The 16,543-nt window shown below is 41.0% G+C and overlaps 1 protein-coding gene across 3 annotated transcripts in view; it reads left to right on the top strand.

Annotated features, from left to right (window-relative positions):
* Window positions 1-16,543, top strand: part of DNAAF9 (dynein axonemal assembly factor 9) — a 132,012-nt gene that overhangs the window by 96,901 nt on the left and 18,568 nt on the right. For all 3 annotated transcript variants that reach the window (XM_043602786.1, XM_043602785.1, XM_043602784.1), the window contains exons 28-29: window positions 257-382; window positions 10,132-10,169. In XM_043602786.1, the coding sequence (XP_043458721.1) occupies window positions 257-382; window positions 10,132-10,169 (164 nt within the window). The remainder of the gene's footprint in view (window positions 1-256; window positions 383-10,131; window positions 10,170-16,543) is intronic.

Raw genomic sequence — 16,543 nt, 5'->3', positions numbered from 1 at the left:
TCCTAGAAGTGATGGGGGCTTCTTCCACTCACTCTTGCACAGTTAGGAGTACTAATGGGGTTTGGGAATGCAGAAACACTGTGGGATGCAGGGACGGGCTCTGAATCATGAAGTGGGATGACCCCAAGGAACCTAGTCACAGGTACCTCCTCGTGGTTTTCCTTCCACTCTTGCTCACTCAGCCCCTCAGTGTGCCCCTCTTCCCCCATTCTGCGGCCCCAGTCGGTAAACTAATCTTTCTCTTTTTTTCCCCCAGCTACACAGATGTCATTGATGTTGTCCAGGCCCTGCAGACCCATCCAGACTCAAATGTCAAGTCCTCCTTCACCATTGGTGCCATCACGGTGTGTGTGGAGCCCCTGAGCTGCTACATGGACCACAGGTACATACTTTGGATTATCTCCAGCCCACAAGACGTGATGGGTTTAAGTGTACAGAAAGCGATTTTCTCCCACCCACCAGAAGGAGACACATCTTTACGTGTTACTGTCTTTTGGAATGCATTAGTCTACCTTATATATAATGAATGCTCAGTTATTGCTTGATTTGTGCTAGGTTCTCAGGAGATGCCTATACACTGGCAGCCTCTCACCCCTTTTTTTTTGCACTGAAAAGTTGCCCATCTAGAGTAGTGGGACTTGAAATGGCTTCTCCCATAAAAAAAGGATGCCCATGGGGCACCTGGGTGGCTCAGTCAGTTAAGCGTCCGACTTCAGCTCAGGTCATGATCTCGCGGTTTGTGGGTTCAAGCCCCATGTCAGGCTTTGTGCTGACAGCTTGGAGCCTGGGACCTGCTTCGGATTCTGTGCCTCCCTCTCTGTCTGCCCCTTCCCTGCTGCCCCTCCCCCCCACACTCTCACTCGCGCATGCGTGCTCTCTCTCTCTCTTTCAAATAAATAAACATTAAAAAAAAAAAAAAAAAAAGAATGCCCATGGCAGCCTTTCTTTTCCTCTTTACTACAGGGGAGGTGATTTGTTTCCCAAGGTACTTGGAGTATCTTATAGATAATTTTTCCTATGCTTAAGCCACCTTAACCTCGGTTAATGACATTCATTCTTGCTACTAATAGGTGAACTATTTTTTTCTCTAGACATTGGAAGTAATATAACAACAATGAAAATTGGATAATTATTTACCCATAATCTCACTAACTCAGTGGTTTAAGTATTATAATTTTTGTGAATTCCTTGCCTTTTTTGTCTGCATGTCTTCACAGTTGCAGTCTACATATAACTTTATATGTTTCTTAGATTAGCATACACTATATAAGTTAACATATGTTCCAGTATCACAGAGGTAATTGTGCATATGGCTGGATATGATTGTCTTAACAGTTTCTCCACAGTTAGTCACATAGGATGTCTCCAACTTTTCACTATTATAAATAATGCTATAGGAACATTTTTATCCATATAAATTTCTCAAATTTGAGATAATTTCCTTAGAATCTTCAAAGAGATATTATTAATTAATTTTTATTACTCTTCATTCACAGCTGAAAATTGCTTTCCGAGTGGGTTTTGTGGTTTATACCTCTCCAGTGGTGTCTGGAAGTATCTGTTTCATCATCAGAGCACTCCTCACTGGGGAGAGATTCAAACATTACATTGTCCCTTCAGAGAGCTATTTGACTTCCTGTCCCTTTAGCCTAGTGGCATGTATCCCAGGTCTGTAACCACGTGTTCTTTCTGACTAGTCCAAATTACTGTTCTCTCCTGGAAACTAATTGATCTACCCTTCAACCTTCATCTGAAAGAGCTCCCTTCCTATTTAAGTCCCAAGTTGATATCTTCAGATGTCTCTTATAAATTATATTGGAGGTTACTTCCCTTATCACCTCGACTGATTTCAAGAAATGTCTTCGCCATATCTCTTCTCTTTAGCTGTGACTTAGGTTCTGCTCTCCCATAAAAAAGCCAAGGTGGTCTGTTTTCCTTTTGTCCTAGGTTATTATGGTGAATGCTGAGCATCACCACTGTACTTTGGACTACTGTATTGACTCTTACATGCCACCTTTCTATCAGTCGTGTTTCTTATTTTCCTCAAGTTTTCATTTAAAGATAAACTAAAGGGGCGCCTGCCTGGCTCAGTTGAAGGAGCATATGATGCTTGATCTCAGGGTTGTGACTTCCAAGTCCCATGTTGGGTATAGAGATTACTTAAAAATAAAATCTTAAAATAAATAAATAAATAAAGATGCACTAAAGCAGAAGGAGATTTAATGTGAGACAGATAATACCATTTTTAAAAGGTAGGAAAAGATAGTAATAAGCAAACGACAGATGGGGATTATACTTCAGAAGAATTAGCCTAGACGAGTACTCTTCTGCACTGTCAAAAAAAAAAAAAGAAGAGAAGTTAATAGGGTGAGGTGGGAAGAGCTCAGAGAAGTTATATAAAAGGTCCGGGGAAGTGGGCAGGAGGGATCTTCTTGGGGTGATACAAATGTTCTAAAATTGAATTGTGGTGATAGTTGCATACTGCTGTAAATTTATGTTAAAAATCATCACACTGTACACGTAAAATGAATGAATGTTATATGCAAGTTATATCTCAGTAAAACTCTTAAATAGAAAAGATCAGGGAGACCAGGGAGTTTAGTTAGCAAATGCAGATAGAAAATGAACTGCTAGAGCCCTAGAAAGAAAATGAAGACAATAATAAAACCACCATCACAATAAAAAATCTCAATCAAAGCAGTGAGAAGTAGAATAGACACTGCTAAAACTTAAGTCTGTTCAGAGAGCCTCAAGCTTGATAAAATAACAAACTGAAGAGGAAAAATAGACAAATTAAGATCATTAGAGAAAAGAGAGGAACTGTAGAACATAGACTTAGCTTTTGTGAGTGCCGAAACCATTTCTGTTCAATGCTTAATGCAAGTAAGTGCTCACGAAATATCTGGTGAATAAATGGGTGTGCCAGCATGTGAGGACTAAAGGTCCTTCAGAGAATTCAGATATATGAGAAGTATATAAAAGGACCAAAGATGAGCATGTAATCTATTTAAGAATAGAATAAGGCTATATCATGTGTGAATTATGGTCATGGAATATAAAAATACAAGTAACAAAATCATGCATGTTAGTATGAGTATACTAATTTCCTCTTTTTTTCATATCAGGACATCAAAAGTATTAAGTCAGTAAGTCAAAGTTACTGATTGGCTAATTTTTTTTAGAAATTAGAAATTTCCAAATTTACCTTTGAATTCCTTCCAGAAAGTAATTTACTGTAGTGGTCTACTGATGCTCTGTTGGAAAACTAATGATTAGTCCATGCATATGGGCTATGGGGCTATTCTATTCCATGTGCATGTTATGCACATGGAATAGAATAAGAGAATTATGGCACACATGATCAAGAATAGAAACTTACTAAAGTTAAACCCGGGGCACCTAGGTGGCTCAGTTAAGCATCAGACTTCGGCTCAGGTCATGATCTCACAGTTTGTGAGTTCGAGCCCCATGTTGGTCTCTGTGTTGACAGCTCAGAGCCTGGAGCCTGCTTTGGATTCTGTGTCTCCTCTCTCTCTACCCCTTCCCCACTCAGTCTGTCTGTCTGTCTGTCTCTCTCAGGAGTAAACATTAAAAAAATTTTTAAATAAGAAATAAAGTTAAACCCATTCCATTAAAAAAATAGTAAGTGGCCAGTGTTAAGCCCACCAATTTTAAAAAAAGAAAATTTTTTTACGTGGCCAGCTGTGGAAGATTTAAAATATGCCCACAGCAAAAACAGCCCCTTCCATCAAGAGCTGAAGAGTTGTATCTGGTTCTTATACTTGGAATTTGGGCTTGGGTATGTGACTTGTTTTGGTCAATGGGACATCAAGAAGCAAGAAATAAGCAGAAGCTTAAAAAGCATTTACACATTGGGGCTTGCCCTCTCTTGCCTCTGGGAGCTGAGACTACCATGTGAAGAAGCCTGGGCTAGGCTGGTAGAGGATGAGAGATCATGTGGAGAGATAGGCCTAGTCATCCCATTCCTCCCATCTGAGCTTGAGACCCCAGTTGGATGTGAATGACACCATCTTAGACCATCAGCCCCAGCTGAGCTGTTCCAAGCCAAAACAACTGCCCATCTAATCCACAGAATCATGAGGGATAATACGTCATCATTATTTGAAACCGCTTAGTTTTGGGTGGCTTATTACATAGCAACAGTGTAGGAAAATAGGTACATTCAAAAGCAGCGTTGATAGGAATATAAAATGATATAATCTGTTTGAAGACAAATTTGGCCATTCCATTGCTAAAATTTCATATAATTATAAAATTTCATATAATTATATTTGTATATTTGTTTCATATAGAATTCTTAATTCCAAACAGGAGAGCCTACTCCAGTATGTTTCAATGGAAAGAGATTTACTAAAGGACATTACAGCTTGCAGAGTCTCCAAGAGGGCCAGGATGTATTGGCTAGGCAGCCAGGAGCAATCAAACCTCTTAGGGCTGCCCTGGTAGGGGGGATATCTCAACCACTTCCTTCACCAGAAAATGGGATCTGCTTAGCATACATCCCCTCACTCACCTGACTCACTGCCTGTGGGAGTCTTGTAGTACATTTGGTTGGTGGAACTTAGGTCACATGCCTACCCCAGACTGCAAGAAAGGCTGGAAAGGTAGTTTGTGCTGTTTAAAAAAAAAAGTTGGACTTCATAAGTTCAAGCCTAGGAAAGTTGTTTAGAAGGTACTGAGTAGTCTGAAACATGACAGATGTGCTCTGCAGTGTTCAAAACAGCACTGTTTATAAAATCAGGACGCCTGGCTGGCTTAGTAGAGTATGTGACTCTTGGCGTCGGAGTTGTAAGTTCGAGCCCTACTTTGTTTGTAGAGATTACTTAAAAAATAAAAAATCTTTATTTAAAAAAAACACTGTTCATAATATCAAAGAATTGGAAATAATCCAAATGCTCATTAGTAAGAGACTGGTTAAATTTTGGGATATTCATACAATGGAATACTAGGCAGGGATTTAAAACAATTAAGTAGATTTTAACATGTAAAACTGTCCACAGTATTTTGTGAACTGAGAAAAGTAAATTGCCAAAACAATATGTATTTTTTAAATGTTTATTCCTATGTATATAGGAAATATCTAAAAGGATACATACCGAGGATACCTGCGTGGCTCAGTGGGTTGAGCATCCGACCCTTGATTTTGGCTCAGGTCATGATCCCAGGGTTGTGGATCGAGCCCTGCTTCGGTCTCTGAGCCAAAATCAAGCGTCAGTCACTCAACCCACTGAGCCACCCAAGCACCCCCTACTTTTTTTGTTAAGTAATCTCTGTGCCCAATGTGGGGCTTGAACTCAAGACCCTGAGATCAAGGATTGCATGCTCTACCAATTGAGCCAGCCAGGCTCCCCAGGTTGTCTCCTTTTGAGTTGCAAGAGTACTTCATATTTTCTGAATCCAGGTCCTTTATCAGATATTTGATTTGCAAAAAATTTCTCCCATGGGTTATCTTTTTATTTTTTAGATGGTATCCTCTAAATCATAAAAGCTTTTAAATTTTAATGAAGTCCAGTTTATTTTTTCTTTTGTTGCTTGTATGTATGGTGTGATATCTAAGAAAGCATTGCCTAGGGGTGCCTGGGTGGCTCAGTAGGTTAAGCGTCTGACTTCAGCTCAGGTCATGATCTCACGGTCCGTGAGTTCAGGCCCCACGTCGGGCTCTGTGCTGCCAGTTCAGAGCCTGAACCCCGCTTCAGATTCTGTCTCCCCTTCTCTCTGCCCCTCCCCTACTCATGCTCTGTCTCTCTCTGTCTCAAAAATAAATAAAAGCATTAAAAAAAATTTTTTTAAAGCATTGCCTAATCCAAGGTCACAAAGATTTATTCCAGTGTTTTCTTCTGTTTTATAGTTTTAGCTCTTACATGTAGACCTGTGTTCCATCTTGAGTTAATTTTTACATATAGCATGAAGTAGGAGTCTGACTTCGTTGTTTCACGTGTTGATATCCAGTTCTCTCAGCACCTTTTGTTGAAAAGACTTCTTCTTTCTCCATTGAATTGTCTTGGCACTTTTGTAAAAAACCGATTGACTGTCAATGTGAAGGCTTATTTTCTGGGCTGTCAGTTGTGTTCCACTGATAGATATGTCTATCGTCATGCCAGTACCACATTGTTTTGATTATTGTAGCTTTGTAGTAAGCTTTGAAATTGAGAAGTGAGAGTCCTTCAATTTGTTCTTTTTCAAGATTGTTTTGACTATTCTGAGTTCCTTGCATTCCCATGTAAACTTAAGGATCAGCTTGTCAGTTTTCTGCCAGAAAAGACAACTGAGATTTTAGTAGGAATTGTATTGAATTTATAGATCTGTTTGAGAAGTATTGCCATCTTAAAAATACTAAGCCTCACAATCCATGAACCTGGCTGTCTTTCCATTTATTGAGGTCTTAAATTTCTTTCAGCAATGTTTTAGTTTTCAGTGTACAGCTCTTATGCTTTCTTTGTTTAATTTATTCCTAAATATTTTTGTTCTTTGTGGTGTTATTATAAATGAAATTGTTTTTTGCATATCATCTTTGGATTGTTCATTGCTTTGTTTTGTATGACTGTGTGATTTTTCTATATACAAAAGTGTGTCATGAGTACACAGAGATAGCTTTACTTTTTTCTTTCCAATCTGGAGGCTTTGTATTTGGTTTTTTTTGGTTTTTTGGGGTTGTTGGTTTTTTTTTTTGTTTTGTTTTTTGTGTTTTTTTTTTTTTTTTTTTGCCTAAATGTCCTTACTAGAACCTCCAGTATAATGTTGAGTAGAAGTAGCAAGAGCGGACATTGTATCTTATTCCCGATCTGAAAGGGAAAGCATCTAGTCTTTAACCATTAAATATGATGTTAGCTATGGATTATATATTGCTTTTATCATAAACGATTTTTTTGAGAATCAAGTTTTTGTAAAGTGGCTACCTTAGCAAAGATAAAATTTACATCATTGTTTCTAGATCATGGTTAAAAAAAAAAACAGCTGGGGGCAGAGCATAATAGGGCTTCTTCTTCCATTCTGTGAAGTGGAGGTTAGTGTGTCTACTTTAACTTAAGGATGGGCTCAGTTTGGATTCAGAATGGGTGTATGTGAGATTTACCTGGTGTCTTTTTTCTAGAGGATTTCATTCAGTGAGTGTCTTGTGTCTGCTGTGTGCCAGGAACTATTCTAATCATTGAGAGGGCCGCAAGGAATAAGTCGTCCCACATCTGCCTGTGTGACAGCTACATTTTTGTGAATATGCATGTAGGAATTGTGGGGCCCATGTTTTAGGGCAGATTGGATCAGTATCATCATTTCTTGATTTACTAGAATTTTATTTAAATCAGGTACTTGGTTGGCACACTACAAAATGCACAATACCATACCTATGTGAGGCTTAGGAATATATATCACACTTGCTTTTGTTACTTAGAGGAAGAGCTGGTCAATAACCTGTACATACATTATTTTAATGTTTGTTGGCACAAAACTTGTCTGCTCTGTTTAAGAGTCATGTCTGCTAGGAATTTACCCAAGGGATACAGGAGTACTTACTGATGCATAGGGGCACTTGTACCCCAATCTTTATAGCAGCACTCTCAATAATAGCCAAATTATGGAACGAGCCTAAATGTCCATCAACTGATGAATGGATAAATAAATTGTGGTTTATATACACAGTGGAGTACTATGTGGCAATGAGAAAGAATGAAATATGGCCCTTTGTAGCAACGTGGTTGGAACTGGAGAGTGTTGTGCTAAGTGAAATAAGCCATACAGAGAAAGACAGATACCATATGGTTTCATTCTTATGTGGATCCTGAGAAACTTAACAGAAACCCATGGGGGAGGGGAAGGAAAAAAAAAAAGAGGTTAGAGTGGGAGAGAGCCAAAGCATAAGAGACTTAAAAACTGAGAACAAACTGAGAGTTGATGGGGGGTGGGAGGGAGGGGGGGGTGGGTGATGGGTATTGAGGAGGGCACCTTTTGGGATGAGCACTGGGTGTTGTATGGAAACCAGTTTGACAATAAAGTTCATATATTGAAAAAAATAAAATAATAAAATAATAAAAAAAAAGTCATGCTATGCCAGGCACTCTTCAAAAATGTTACAGTTTAGGGGAGGGGGGATGGGCTAAATGGATAAGGGGCACTAAGGAATCTACTCGTGAAATCATTGTTGCACTATATGATAACTAATTTGGATGTAAATTTTAAAAATTAAAAAATAAAAAAAAACGTTAGAGTTTGGTAAGGAGAATGATATGTAGAGAAGGAAAGCAGGGAGCCAACATTTATTTTGTGCTATTTGTCTCGCACTGTGATGCTTTACGCTCTCTTGATCCTCAAAATCCCTCTTTAAGGTAGGCATCATTACCATGTTTTACCTTGAGGGAGCTAATGCTCAGAAAAGTTCAATAATTTTCCAAATGCCACACCAATGAAGGTACACAATCAATCGTGTTATAGATAGGAAGTCCTATAATAAAATATAATGCAATTTTATAAGAATTATAAAGAAGCAGTGGTAACTCCTAGTTGGATTAGGAAAGAAAGCTAACATGAATTTGAAGGACAGATGCCAAAGATGCCAAGATAAGAGAAATTGCATTCCAGTTTTAGGGAGTCATATATATGTGCAAGTCTATGTTTTCTTTGCAGCTGTCAGAGATTTAAAGCATGAGCATCCAGCCTGTGATTGGATAAAATGCCTTGAGGGGGAGCTTTGCTTGTCTTGTCTAAGATGTCTTTGGTGTGAATTGCTGTGGGCTGCTGTGAGGGAGCTAGCAGGGTGCTGAGAAGGCCTTTAAGAGCATGTACTCTAAAGTGACAGGCACTGATGGGGACAGACACTTTCTAAGAATGTATTTGCTATTGTGTCAGGCCATTCAGTAGACTGAGTGCAGTGAAATCAGTGAGTTCTGTTCTTGGGGAAACTCCAGTGTGGAAGGATGTCTCTTCCCTGTTCCATGACTCTTGATCTTGCCCAGAGCACGTAGGGGTTCCTCCTTGGAATTCCTCAGAAACCATGAGGGAGTCAGGCAAGAGAACCTCATCAACAGTCCAAAGTGGTATTCATCCAGCTCACTTGCCCACCAAATTTGGTTCCAAATAGTGTTTTCAGAAAGCAAATAGAATGATGAAGACTTGCCACCACTAAGGAGATTGCAAGAGAGAAATTCTCCCCGGTGTTTTGAACATCATTACCATGTGCCACCTAGACCAACAACAATTCAGAAGCGTGGCTTCACCAAGCATCTCATTTGTAGGGAGAGAAAACATGGGAGCTCTGTGGTGCTAAACAGACCTGGGTCCCTGCATAAGCCCTCCCACTGTCTAGCTTTCTCTGAGGCATGGGCAAAGTGCTTAGACTGTTCAGCTGTTACAAACCCACCTGCTCTTCTCAGCTTGTGAGTACCCAAGGCATGGAGTAGACATGAGGACAGAGCAAGACCATACATGTGAACTGCTTGCATGGTACCCAGGCCATAGGAAGAACTTTGATAAAAGGCAGCTATTCTCACTAGTGTTAGCTCTCTTCCCTGAGAAGGGTACTGTGATGTTTTAGGAGTTTTAAAGCACTGACAGAGTGGGTTTTTCTCTTAGTTAACAAGCTCACACTTTGAATCAGTCACCTTCACCTGCTTCATCTGTGATCCAGTCAGTTTCCTGCTATTCATTCACCATTAGAGCTCAGAATAGTGTTAAAGGAGAACCAGGATTCTAGCGTGCACAGGAAGGGAAGTGTGGCAGCTTTAGTACTGAAGACCCAAACAGGGGAAGGTAATTCTCATTTTCCCATGAAATTTCCCTTCACTATCAGGACAGTGTCTCTTTCAAAGAAAAAAAAAAAACATCAACTTTCTTTCTCTGTTTCCTATTGTCTATAGAGAACAGGCCCTATATCCCCTCTTCAACAGTATCCCCTCTTCAACATTCCATCAGGAGTTGGCCACATAAGAGCTATTTCTGTGGGGTTCCTTGGTTTTCCTGTGAAAACCTTTTGCAGAGCCATGGCTATTCTTGGTACTTAGTACTGCCTGCCACTTGCCTTATTGAATAAGTCAGCTTGGATAGTCACAGTTTAGTGGGAAATAACCAGTGACAATCCTAACATTAATGTTTTTAAATATTTCTCTTTTTTCCTCTCCATAGATTTCTCTTTCCTAAATGTCTTGACCAGTGTTCACAAGGTAAGCAATATGTTTTACTTCTTGCTTTTGCATGCCTTTCAAATTGTGTTTAGATGCAACAGACTTCTCTCTTCATGCTCTTTCTTACCATTCTAAAATCTAAAATGAACAGGAGCACCAGGGTCGCTCTGTCAGTTAAACCTCTGACTCTTGGTTTTGGCTCAGGTCATGATCTCATGATTCATGGGCTTGAGCCCCACGTAGTGCTCTGCACTGGCAGTGTGGAGGCTGGTTGGGATTCTCTCTCTCTCTCCATCCCTTCCCTGCTCGCTCTCTCTCTTTCTCAAAATAAATATTTTAAGTCTAAAACAAACAAAATTGGTCCAGGGAAATTTTGACATCTTTTTCTTTTATCATATTTGATAGGCATATTTCTTCCCAAGTTTATCTCTTAAGATGATAAGTTGCCATAACAGCACCTCCCTTGAGCACTTCCCTTATTAAGCCTTCCCTGGCCTTCCAACTAATATCAATGGACTAAAAAGGTATCAGGTATTCCTAGCCTCTGGATCAACATGATCTTGATGCACTTCTCCTGTCCCATGAGTATATAGTATATAGTATATAGTATATAGTATATAGTATATAGTATATAGTATATAGTATGGTCCCTTCCTGCATACACTGGAATTTTCCACACCTCCTTGATAACATTTAGAAAAGTCCACCCATCCTGTAGGTTACACTCAACTTCACATTGTCCTATCATTTGGCAACCCTGGAAGCAGCACTTTTTAGTCATGTTAACTATGGTGCCTGGAGACCCAGAATAAACTCTAAATTTCCTGTAGTGATGATAAAATGCTCATTGTTGTCAGAAGACCTGGGGTCTGAGCTTCCTGAGCCAGCCCAGCAAGTAGAAATCAGATAGAAGGAAATAACTCAGTGTCCCCAGCACAGTTTTGCCTTGCTGATCCCATTGCCAGTCCACAGGGAGCGGAGACAACCAAGCATACCAGAGCTATTGTCTTGGGAAACAGCTGAGCTGGGTGCAGTGCAGGGCAGGAGCCAGGTCACTGGAGGGAAGGATGTGTGTATTGGGCTGCTGCACTAGGGCGTCTCAAGTCCAGCTTTTAGAGGCCCTTGTTGCTTTCCAGGCACTGTACCCCAGAAGCAGAGGGAAATAGAGGTGGCTGGGTCTTCCCACAGTATCCACTCCAGACAGATGAAAGAGATTTTATGGAGGTTGGATCAGGAGAATCTGGTGGCAAACTAGATATGGGGCATGAGTTGGAGAAGGAAGTATCTAGGATGAACCCCTCTAAGTTTCTAGGTTGGAAGATCAGGAAGGTTGTCAGTATCTGTCCTGGGAATAGAAAGCATAGGCAAAAACATAGGTCCAGGAGATAACCAAGGATCACTGTCTGGTCCTCAGATACATGTTTGTAACTTACGGCCAAAGCCAAGGGTGTGGGCTATCATTATCCCCTGTCCACCACATGATTACTGCCACCCTAATGCACCTTGACTCATTGGTACTTTCTCCCTCAGTGCCCCTCTGCTTTTTTTGCACACAAAGCACAGATGAGCCTTGGGGAGGAGCTGTGTCTTCAATGTCCATGAGCCTGGGCCACTATTGTAGGAGGAAAGTCCTTTTAGGCCGAGACAGACTGGATTCTCTCTGGCACTTGGTAGACACATTTTAACATGTTTCCTCACTCAGAGTCCAAAGGCAACTTGTGTCAAGCTCTGTGCATGTGTAAAGATAGGGATGTGACCACATGTGGGCAGATGACCTTGAGGCCATATATGCTGTTTTTCTAAACTTGGAAGGGCTTGTAGAGTAACAGTGTCTTAGTAATTATCTTCCTCTTATATATGGGCCTAAGGGACCCTATGAACTGATCTGACCTGGCTCACCATGGGCATGGGCTGTCCAGGGAGGGAGGAAATAAAAGGCAAGTATTTCTTTTATCCTCAGAGATTTGGTGGCTAGCTTGGCGGTAGGATCTGCCACCAGTAGACAAACACTTCATGTCCTGAGGGAGCATATTGCCTCCCTTTGCTCCTGAGCATGAGTCAGGTTCCCTGTTTGATTGCTTTTACAACAAAGGATTGTTTTACAACAAGAAAAGGACTATATTGCAGCCCCAAGATAATGGGTGTTACAGAAATCCAAGAATTAGGAAATAATCTCAATGCTTAAACAGCAAACAAGATTCATTATAATGCTGATTTGAAAGCAAAGCAAAGACATTTTACTACCACTTTTGGAAGTATCTACAGATAGATAAAAGAAGTAAACTTTTTTTCTGGGCCATTGGAAGCTTTTAGCTCAGACCAGTGCAGTCAGACTTCAGAGGGGTTTCTCCATTCTGGGGAGTGGTCATATCAGGCTGCCCGCTCACTCACAGCCCAGACTGGTAATACCTTGGTCAAATGTGGGTATCCACTCCTTGATACAGAACAGAAGGAAGCTCCTGGCCCAAGCAAGATGAAACCGCCCACAGTGGCCTCTTCACCCTGTGCTCCAGATAACTGCTGTACCTGCCCTCACAGATGGCATTTCCTCTTGGCAGGTGGTAGTTTGCATAGCTGGCCTAAGGAATGCAGAGGATAATCCTTTTGCTTGTTTCCCTATAAAGCAAAGCCCCTTTTCTGTGTCCAATTCCTGACCTAAAATCCCAACGCCACAAGGTTTATCTACATGACACTCATGAGGCAGACAGAACTTTGGGCAAGGTATCTGTCAGAGGTCTTTTCTGGCCTTTTTCTGAACAGGCCCGGCCTATGTTTGTGACCCTGGCACATGCCACTTGGGTTGGCACATTTACACTAGTCCCAACTCTTCAGTTTCTTTTGCCCAAGAAGATACCAAACAGAATCTAGGGCCTTTATAGGTCTTCACTCAGCCTTTGCTGGCCCCTCCCTGCAAGATCCACCACAGCTATTCTTGTCTTCTGCTGGAAATCTCATGGGCCTCTTGCAAGATCCAGCTCCCATGTCTGTCATCTCCGGAATGTGCTGAGCCCTCTAGAACCCAGTTTGCTTCCCCACTATGCCCCATTCTGGGCCTGGCATGCCATGAGCCTCAGGGCTCAGGGTGCCAGAGGAGGAGGGAGGAAGAAGCTTGGTTTGAGTACCCTTTTGTACTTTATGAATTTTCTACCAAAACCATAGATAGATAGATAGATAGATAGATAGATAGATAGATAGATAGATAGATAGATAGATCAGTAAGTCTTAGAAAGCTTTCAGATGGTTGTCTGATGAATGGGATTTGCTCAGACTTATAAATGAGGAAAACTCTGACACATGGGTACCCACAACTTAACTGCTTAGGCAGCTGCCCTGGAGATCAGGTTGCATGTATCTTTTATTATACTTGATTCATTCACTCATTTATTCAACAAATCTGTATCTGGCGCCTGCTCCAACCCAGTCCTTGGGGATTAGGGAAGCCTTCTGGAAGAGATGCTATTCACATTGTCTATAGCCTGAAAGAGGAGTTGGGCCAACAAAAAGGAAAGAACAGATGGTTCCAGGCAGAAGGAACAATAAGAGTAAAGGCCTGATGGTGACCAGAGCATACCCAGGCCACTGAGGAAGCACAGCATGGCAGATAGGTCAGGCAGGCCAAGAAGTTTGCAGTCCCTGGAATGCATTGAAATATTTTAAGTAGGGAAGTGATAAGATCAGATTTTCTGGTTTTGAAAGATAACTCTTTTGAAAGATAGTAGTTAAAATGAATTGTAGTAAAAACAGCCTGGAAGTGCACAAAGTAAGCAGTGACCTAATGAAGAAAGTGGTAGACTGCACTAGACAAACAGTAGCCAGGCTTGAGAGTGGATGATGGATCCAGGAGCTACTTGGCACTCACCAGGCCTAGAGGAGGATTCTGGTGCCTGCATGGCCCACATTTGGGGAACCAGGAAGCCTTTCACCAAGAGACCAGAGGAGGAGGCAGAGCTGCCCTCACCACTTAGATTTTAAGGAAAGCCATTGAGGAAACTCACCCTTGAATCCTTAGAGGTCCCTCAAGCACTGTGCAGAGGCATAAGGTCAACTTAATAGCTGAGCACTAAACAGATACGTGAGAAGAGTAGGACCTGCATCTTAGAATCAAGGAACTGATAGATCCCTAAACTATACATAAGCACTTAGGAAGAAGGTTCTGTGCTTGGCAGGTCAGCTGTAAGTCCTGGCTTCTGTGGTCCCGGGCATGATACATAACCTTTGTGCTTCGTGTGTGCCCTTTTCCCCGTGTTAACATGTGACCATTGGCATGAAGTTCCTAATCCCTGCTCCCTAGTCATGAATGGAATGCATCCAGACAATTTGTGAGGTTAGATTCAGTCTTTAGCAATTTTGGAACACTTTTCTCATTAGTATGAGTAGTGAGAGGAAGGAAGTATAATTTACTTCTGCCACAGACTAGAGGCAGGGGCTAAGGATCCTGGAAGTTGCCTTTGATCTAGTGTTGGCCACTCATTTACCTTCCTGTTGGTTGCTATGGCTGAGGCCCACCTGCCACAGCCACCCTGTTGGTCTGAGAAATGGATTAGTCCAAGCCCCTCAGTGTACACATAGAGGTCCCATTTTAAGCTGTTGCTGCGCTGGTAATGAGGATGGTGGTAGCGGTGGTGGCCATAAGTTGCATTTAATGAGTTCTTTCTATCTGCAGGCCCTGTGAAAACTATTTACTGATAACCTGCAGGTATGTGTTATTGTTCCCATCTAACAGAGGAGGAAATTTGGCTCAGAGAGAGGAGTTTGCCCCTGATGTCACTCATTAGCAATTAGTGGAACCCTACATTCAAACTCAGGGTCTGCCTGGCTCTAAAACCCATGCTTGAATCTTTACATCATGCTGTCTTTTTACATATATGAAGAAGATAAATAAGAATATGAGTCTTGTATTTTAAACACCACCTGTGTTATTTATAGGAAGGAACTTTTGTAGTTTAGAGAAGAGGAGGAGCAGAGTGGAATGAGGGAAAGATTGAAATGGTAAGATACTAGGGAAAATTTTAATGAAGAAGTAAGCTTTACCAAAATTAAAAGGTTAAAAAACTTAAAAAAACAAGGTGCAGAACCGTATAACATGCCACTGTTTGTGGGGGGAGAAAAGCATACACACATTTACTTGTGCATACTTAGCACATCCTGGAAGAAGAGCTGAGAATCTGATAATGGTGATTGCCTTCAGGGAAGAGAACTAGGTGGCTGGGGAGGAAGGGAATTTATTTTATCTGTAAACCCTTCTTTACCTTGTTTGAGTTTTGCCCTCAGAAACTAAATATAACTAATTTTTTTGAACTAAACACCCAGCTGAACTAAATCAGTACATAGTCCTCTATACTGAGTGTTCATTATTCAGGATCCTACAATTACAAGGTTACATAGGAAAGCTGACGTCTCTGTAATTTAGAAATAATTGCTTATGAACTAATCATTTATCAAAGCTAGTCTTGGAGTGCCTAGGTGGCTCATTCAAGGTTAGGCATCTGACTCTTGATCTCAGCTCAGCTCCTGATCTCATGGTTTGTGAGATCGAGCCCCATGTCGGGCTCTGTGCTGACAGTGCAGAGCCTGCTTGGGATTCTCTCTCTGTGCTCTTCCCCTGCTCGTGCTCTCTTTCTCTCAAAATAAAATAAATAAACTTAAAAAAAACAAGATTGATGATGAGAATTGATCCTTAGATATGGAATTAATGATAATACCCATGAAAATTCTATTTCAAAACAGAATATAGGGGCACCTGGATGGCTCAGTTGGTTAAGCGTCCAAGTCTTGGTTTCAGATCAGGTCACGATCTCACAGTTTGTGAGTTTGAGCCCTGCATTGGGCTCTGTGTTGACAGTGCAGAGCCTGCTTGGGATTCTCTCTCTCCCCCCCCCGCCCCTCCCCCACTTGCTCTCTGTCTCTCAAAATAAATAAACTTAAAAATTTTCAAAAAAAAGTAGAATATAAATGTTGAAAATCTTGAAGACTTATGAAATTATATTTAACAAAGAATTACAAGGCAGCAGGAAATAACTCTGTCTGTATGTTCCAAAGTGGGAGATCAATAAAGTTTAGAGCAGTAAAATCAGTTATAAAGAGTTAAATTCTTAGTATATAGTTTTAAAGATATAAGAACATTCACTGGAGAAACTAAATAATATAACCAACCAGAAAGTGACGGTGGAAATGGGAAGAACACTTACCAGCTTCCACATCAGTCACGTAGAAAAGCCAGTAGACATTGTCTAAAAGGGACATTATAAGAAACAGTGATTTAGATCTATTAAAAAGTGTCTCAGTCAGTTAAGCGTCTGACTCTCGATTTCAGCTCAGGTCATGATCTCCTGGTTCATGAGTTCAAGCCCCAAGTCGGGCTCTTTGCTGACAGCATGGAGCTTGCTTGGGATATTCTCTCTCTCTCTCTCTCT

This window comes from Prionailurus bengalensis, chromosome A3 (genome assembly GCF_016509475.1).
Source record: "Prionailurus bengalensis isolate Pbe53 chromosome A3, Fcat_Pben_1.1_paternal_pri, whole genome shotgun sequence".
NCBI lineage: Eukaryota > Metazoa > Chordata > Mammalia > Carnivora > Felidae > Prionailurus > Prionailurus bengalensis.
The sequence above is the reverse complement of the archived record's forward strand: the minus strand, read 5'-3'. Positions and strand labels throughout refer to the sequence as shown.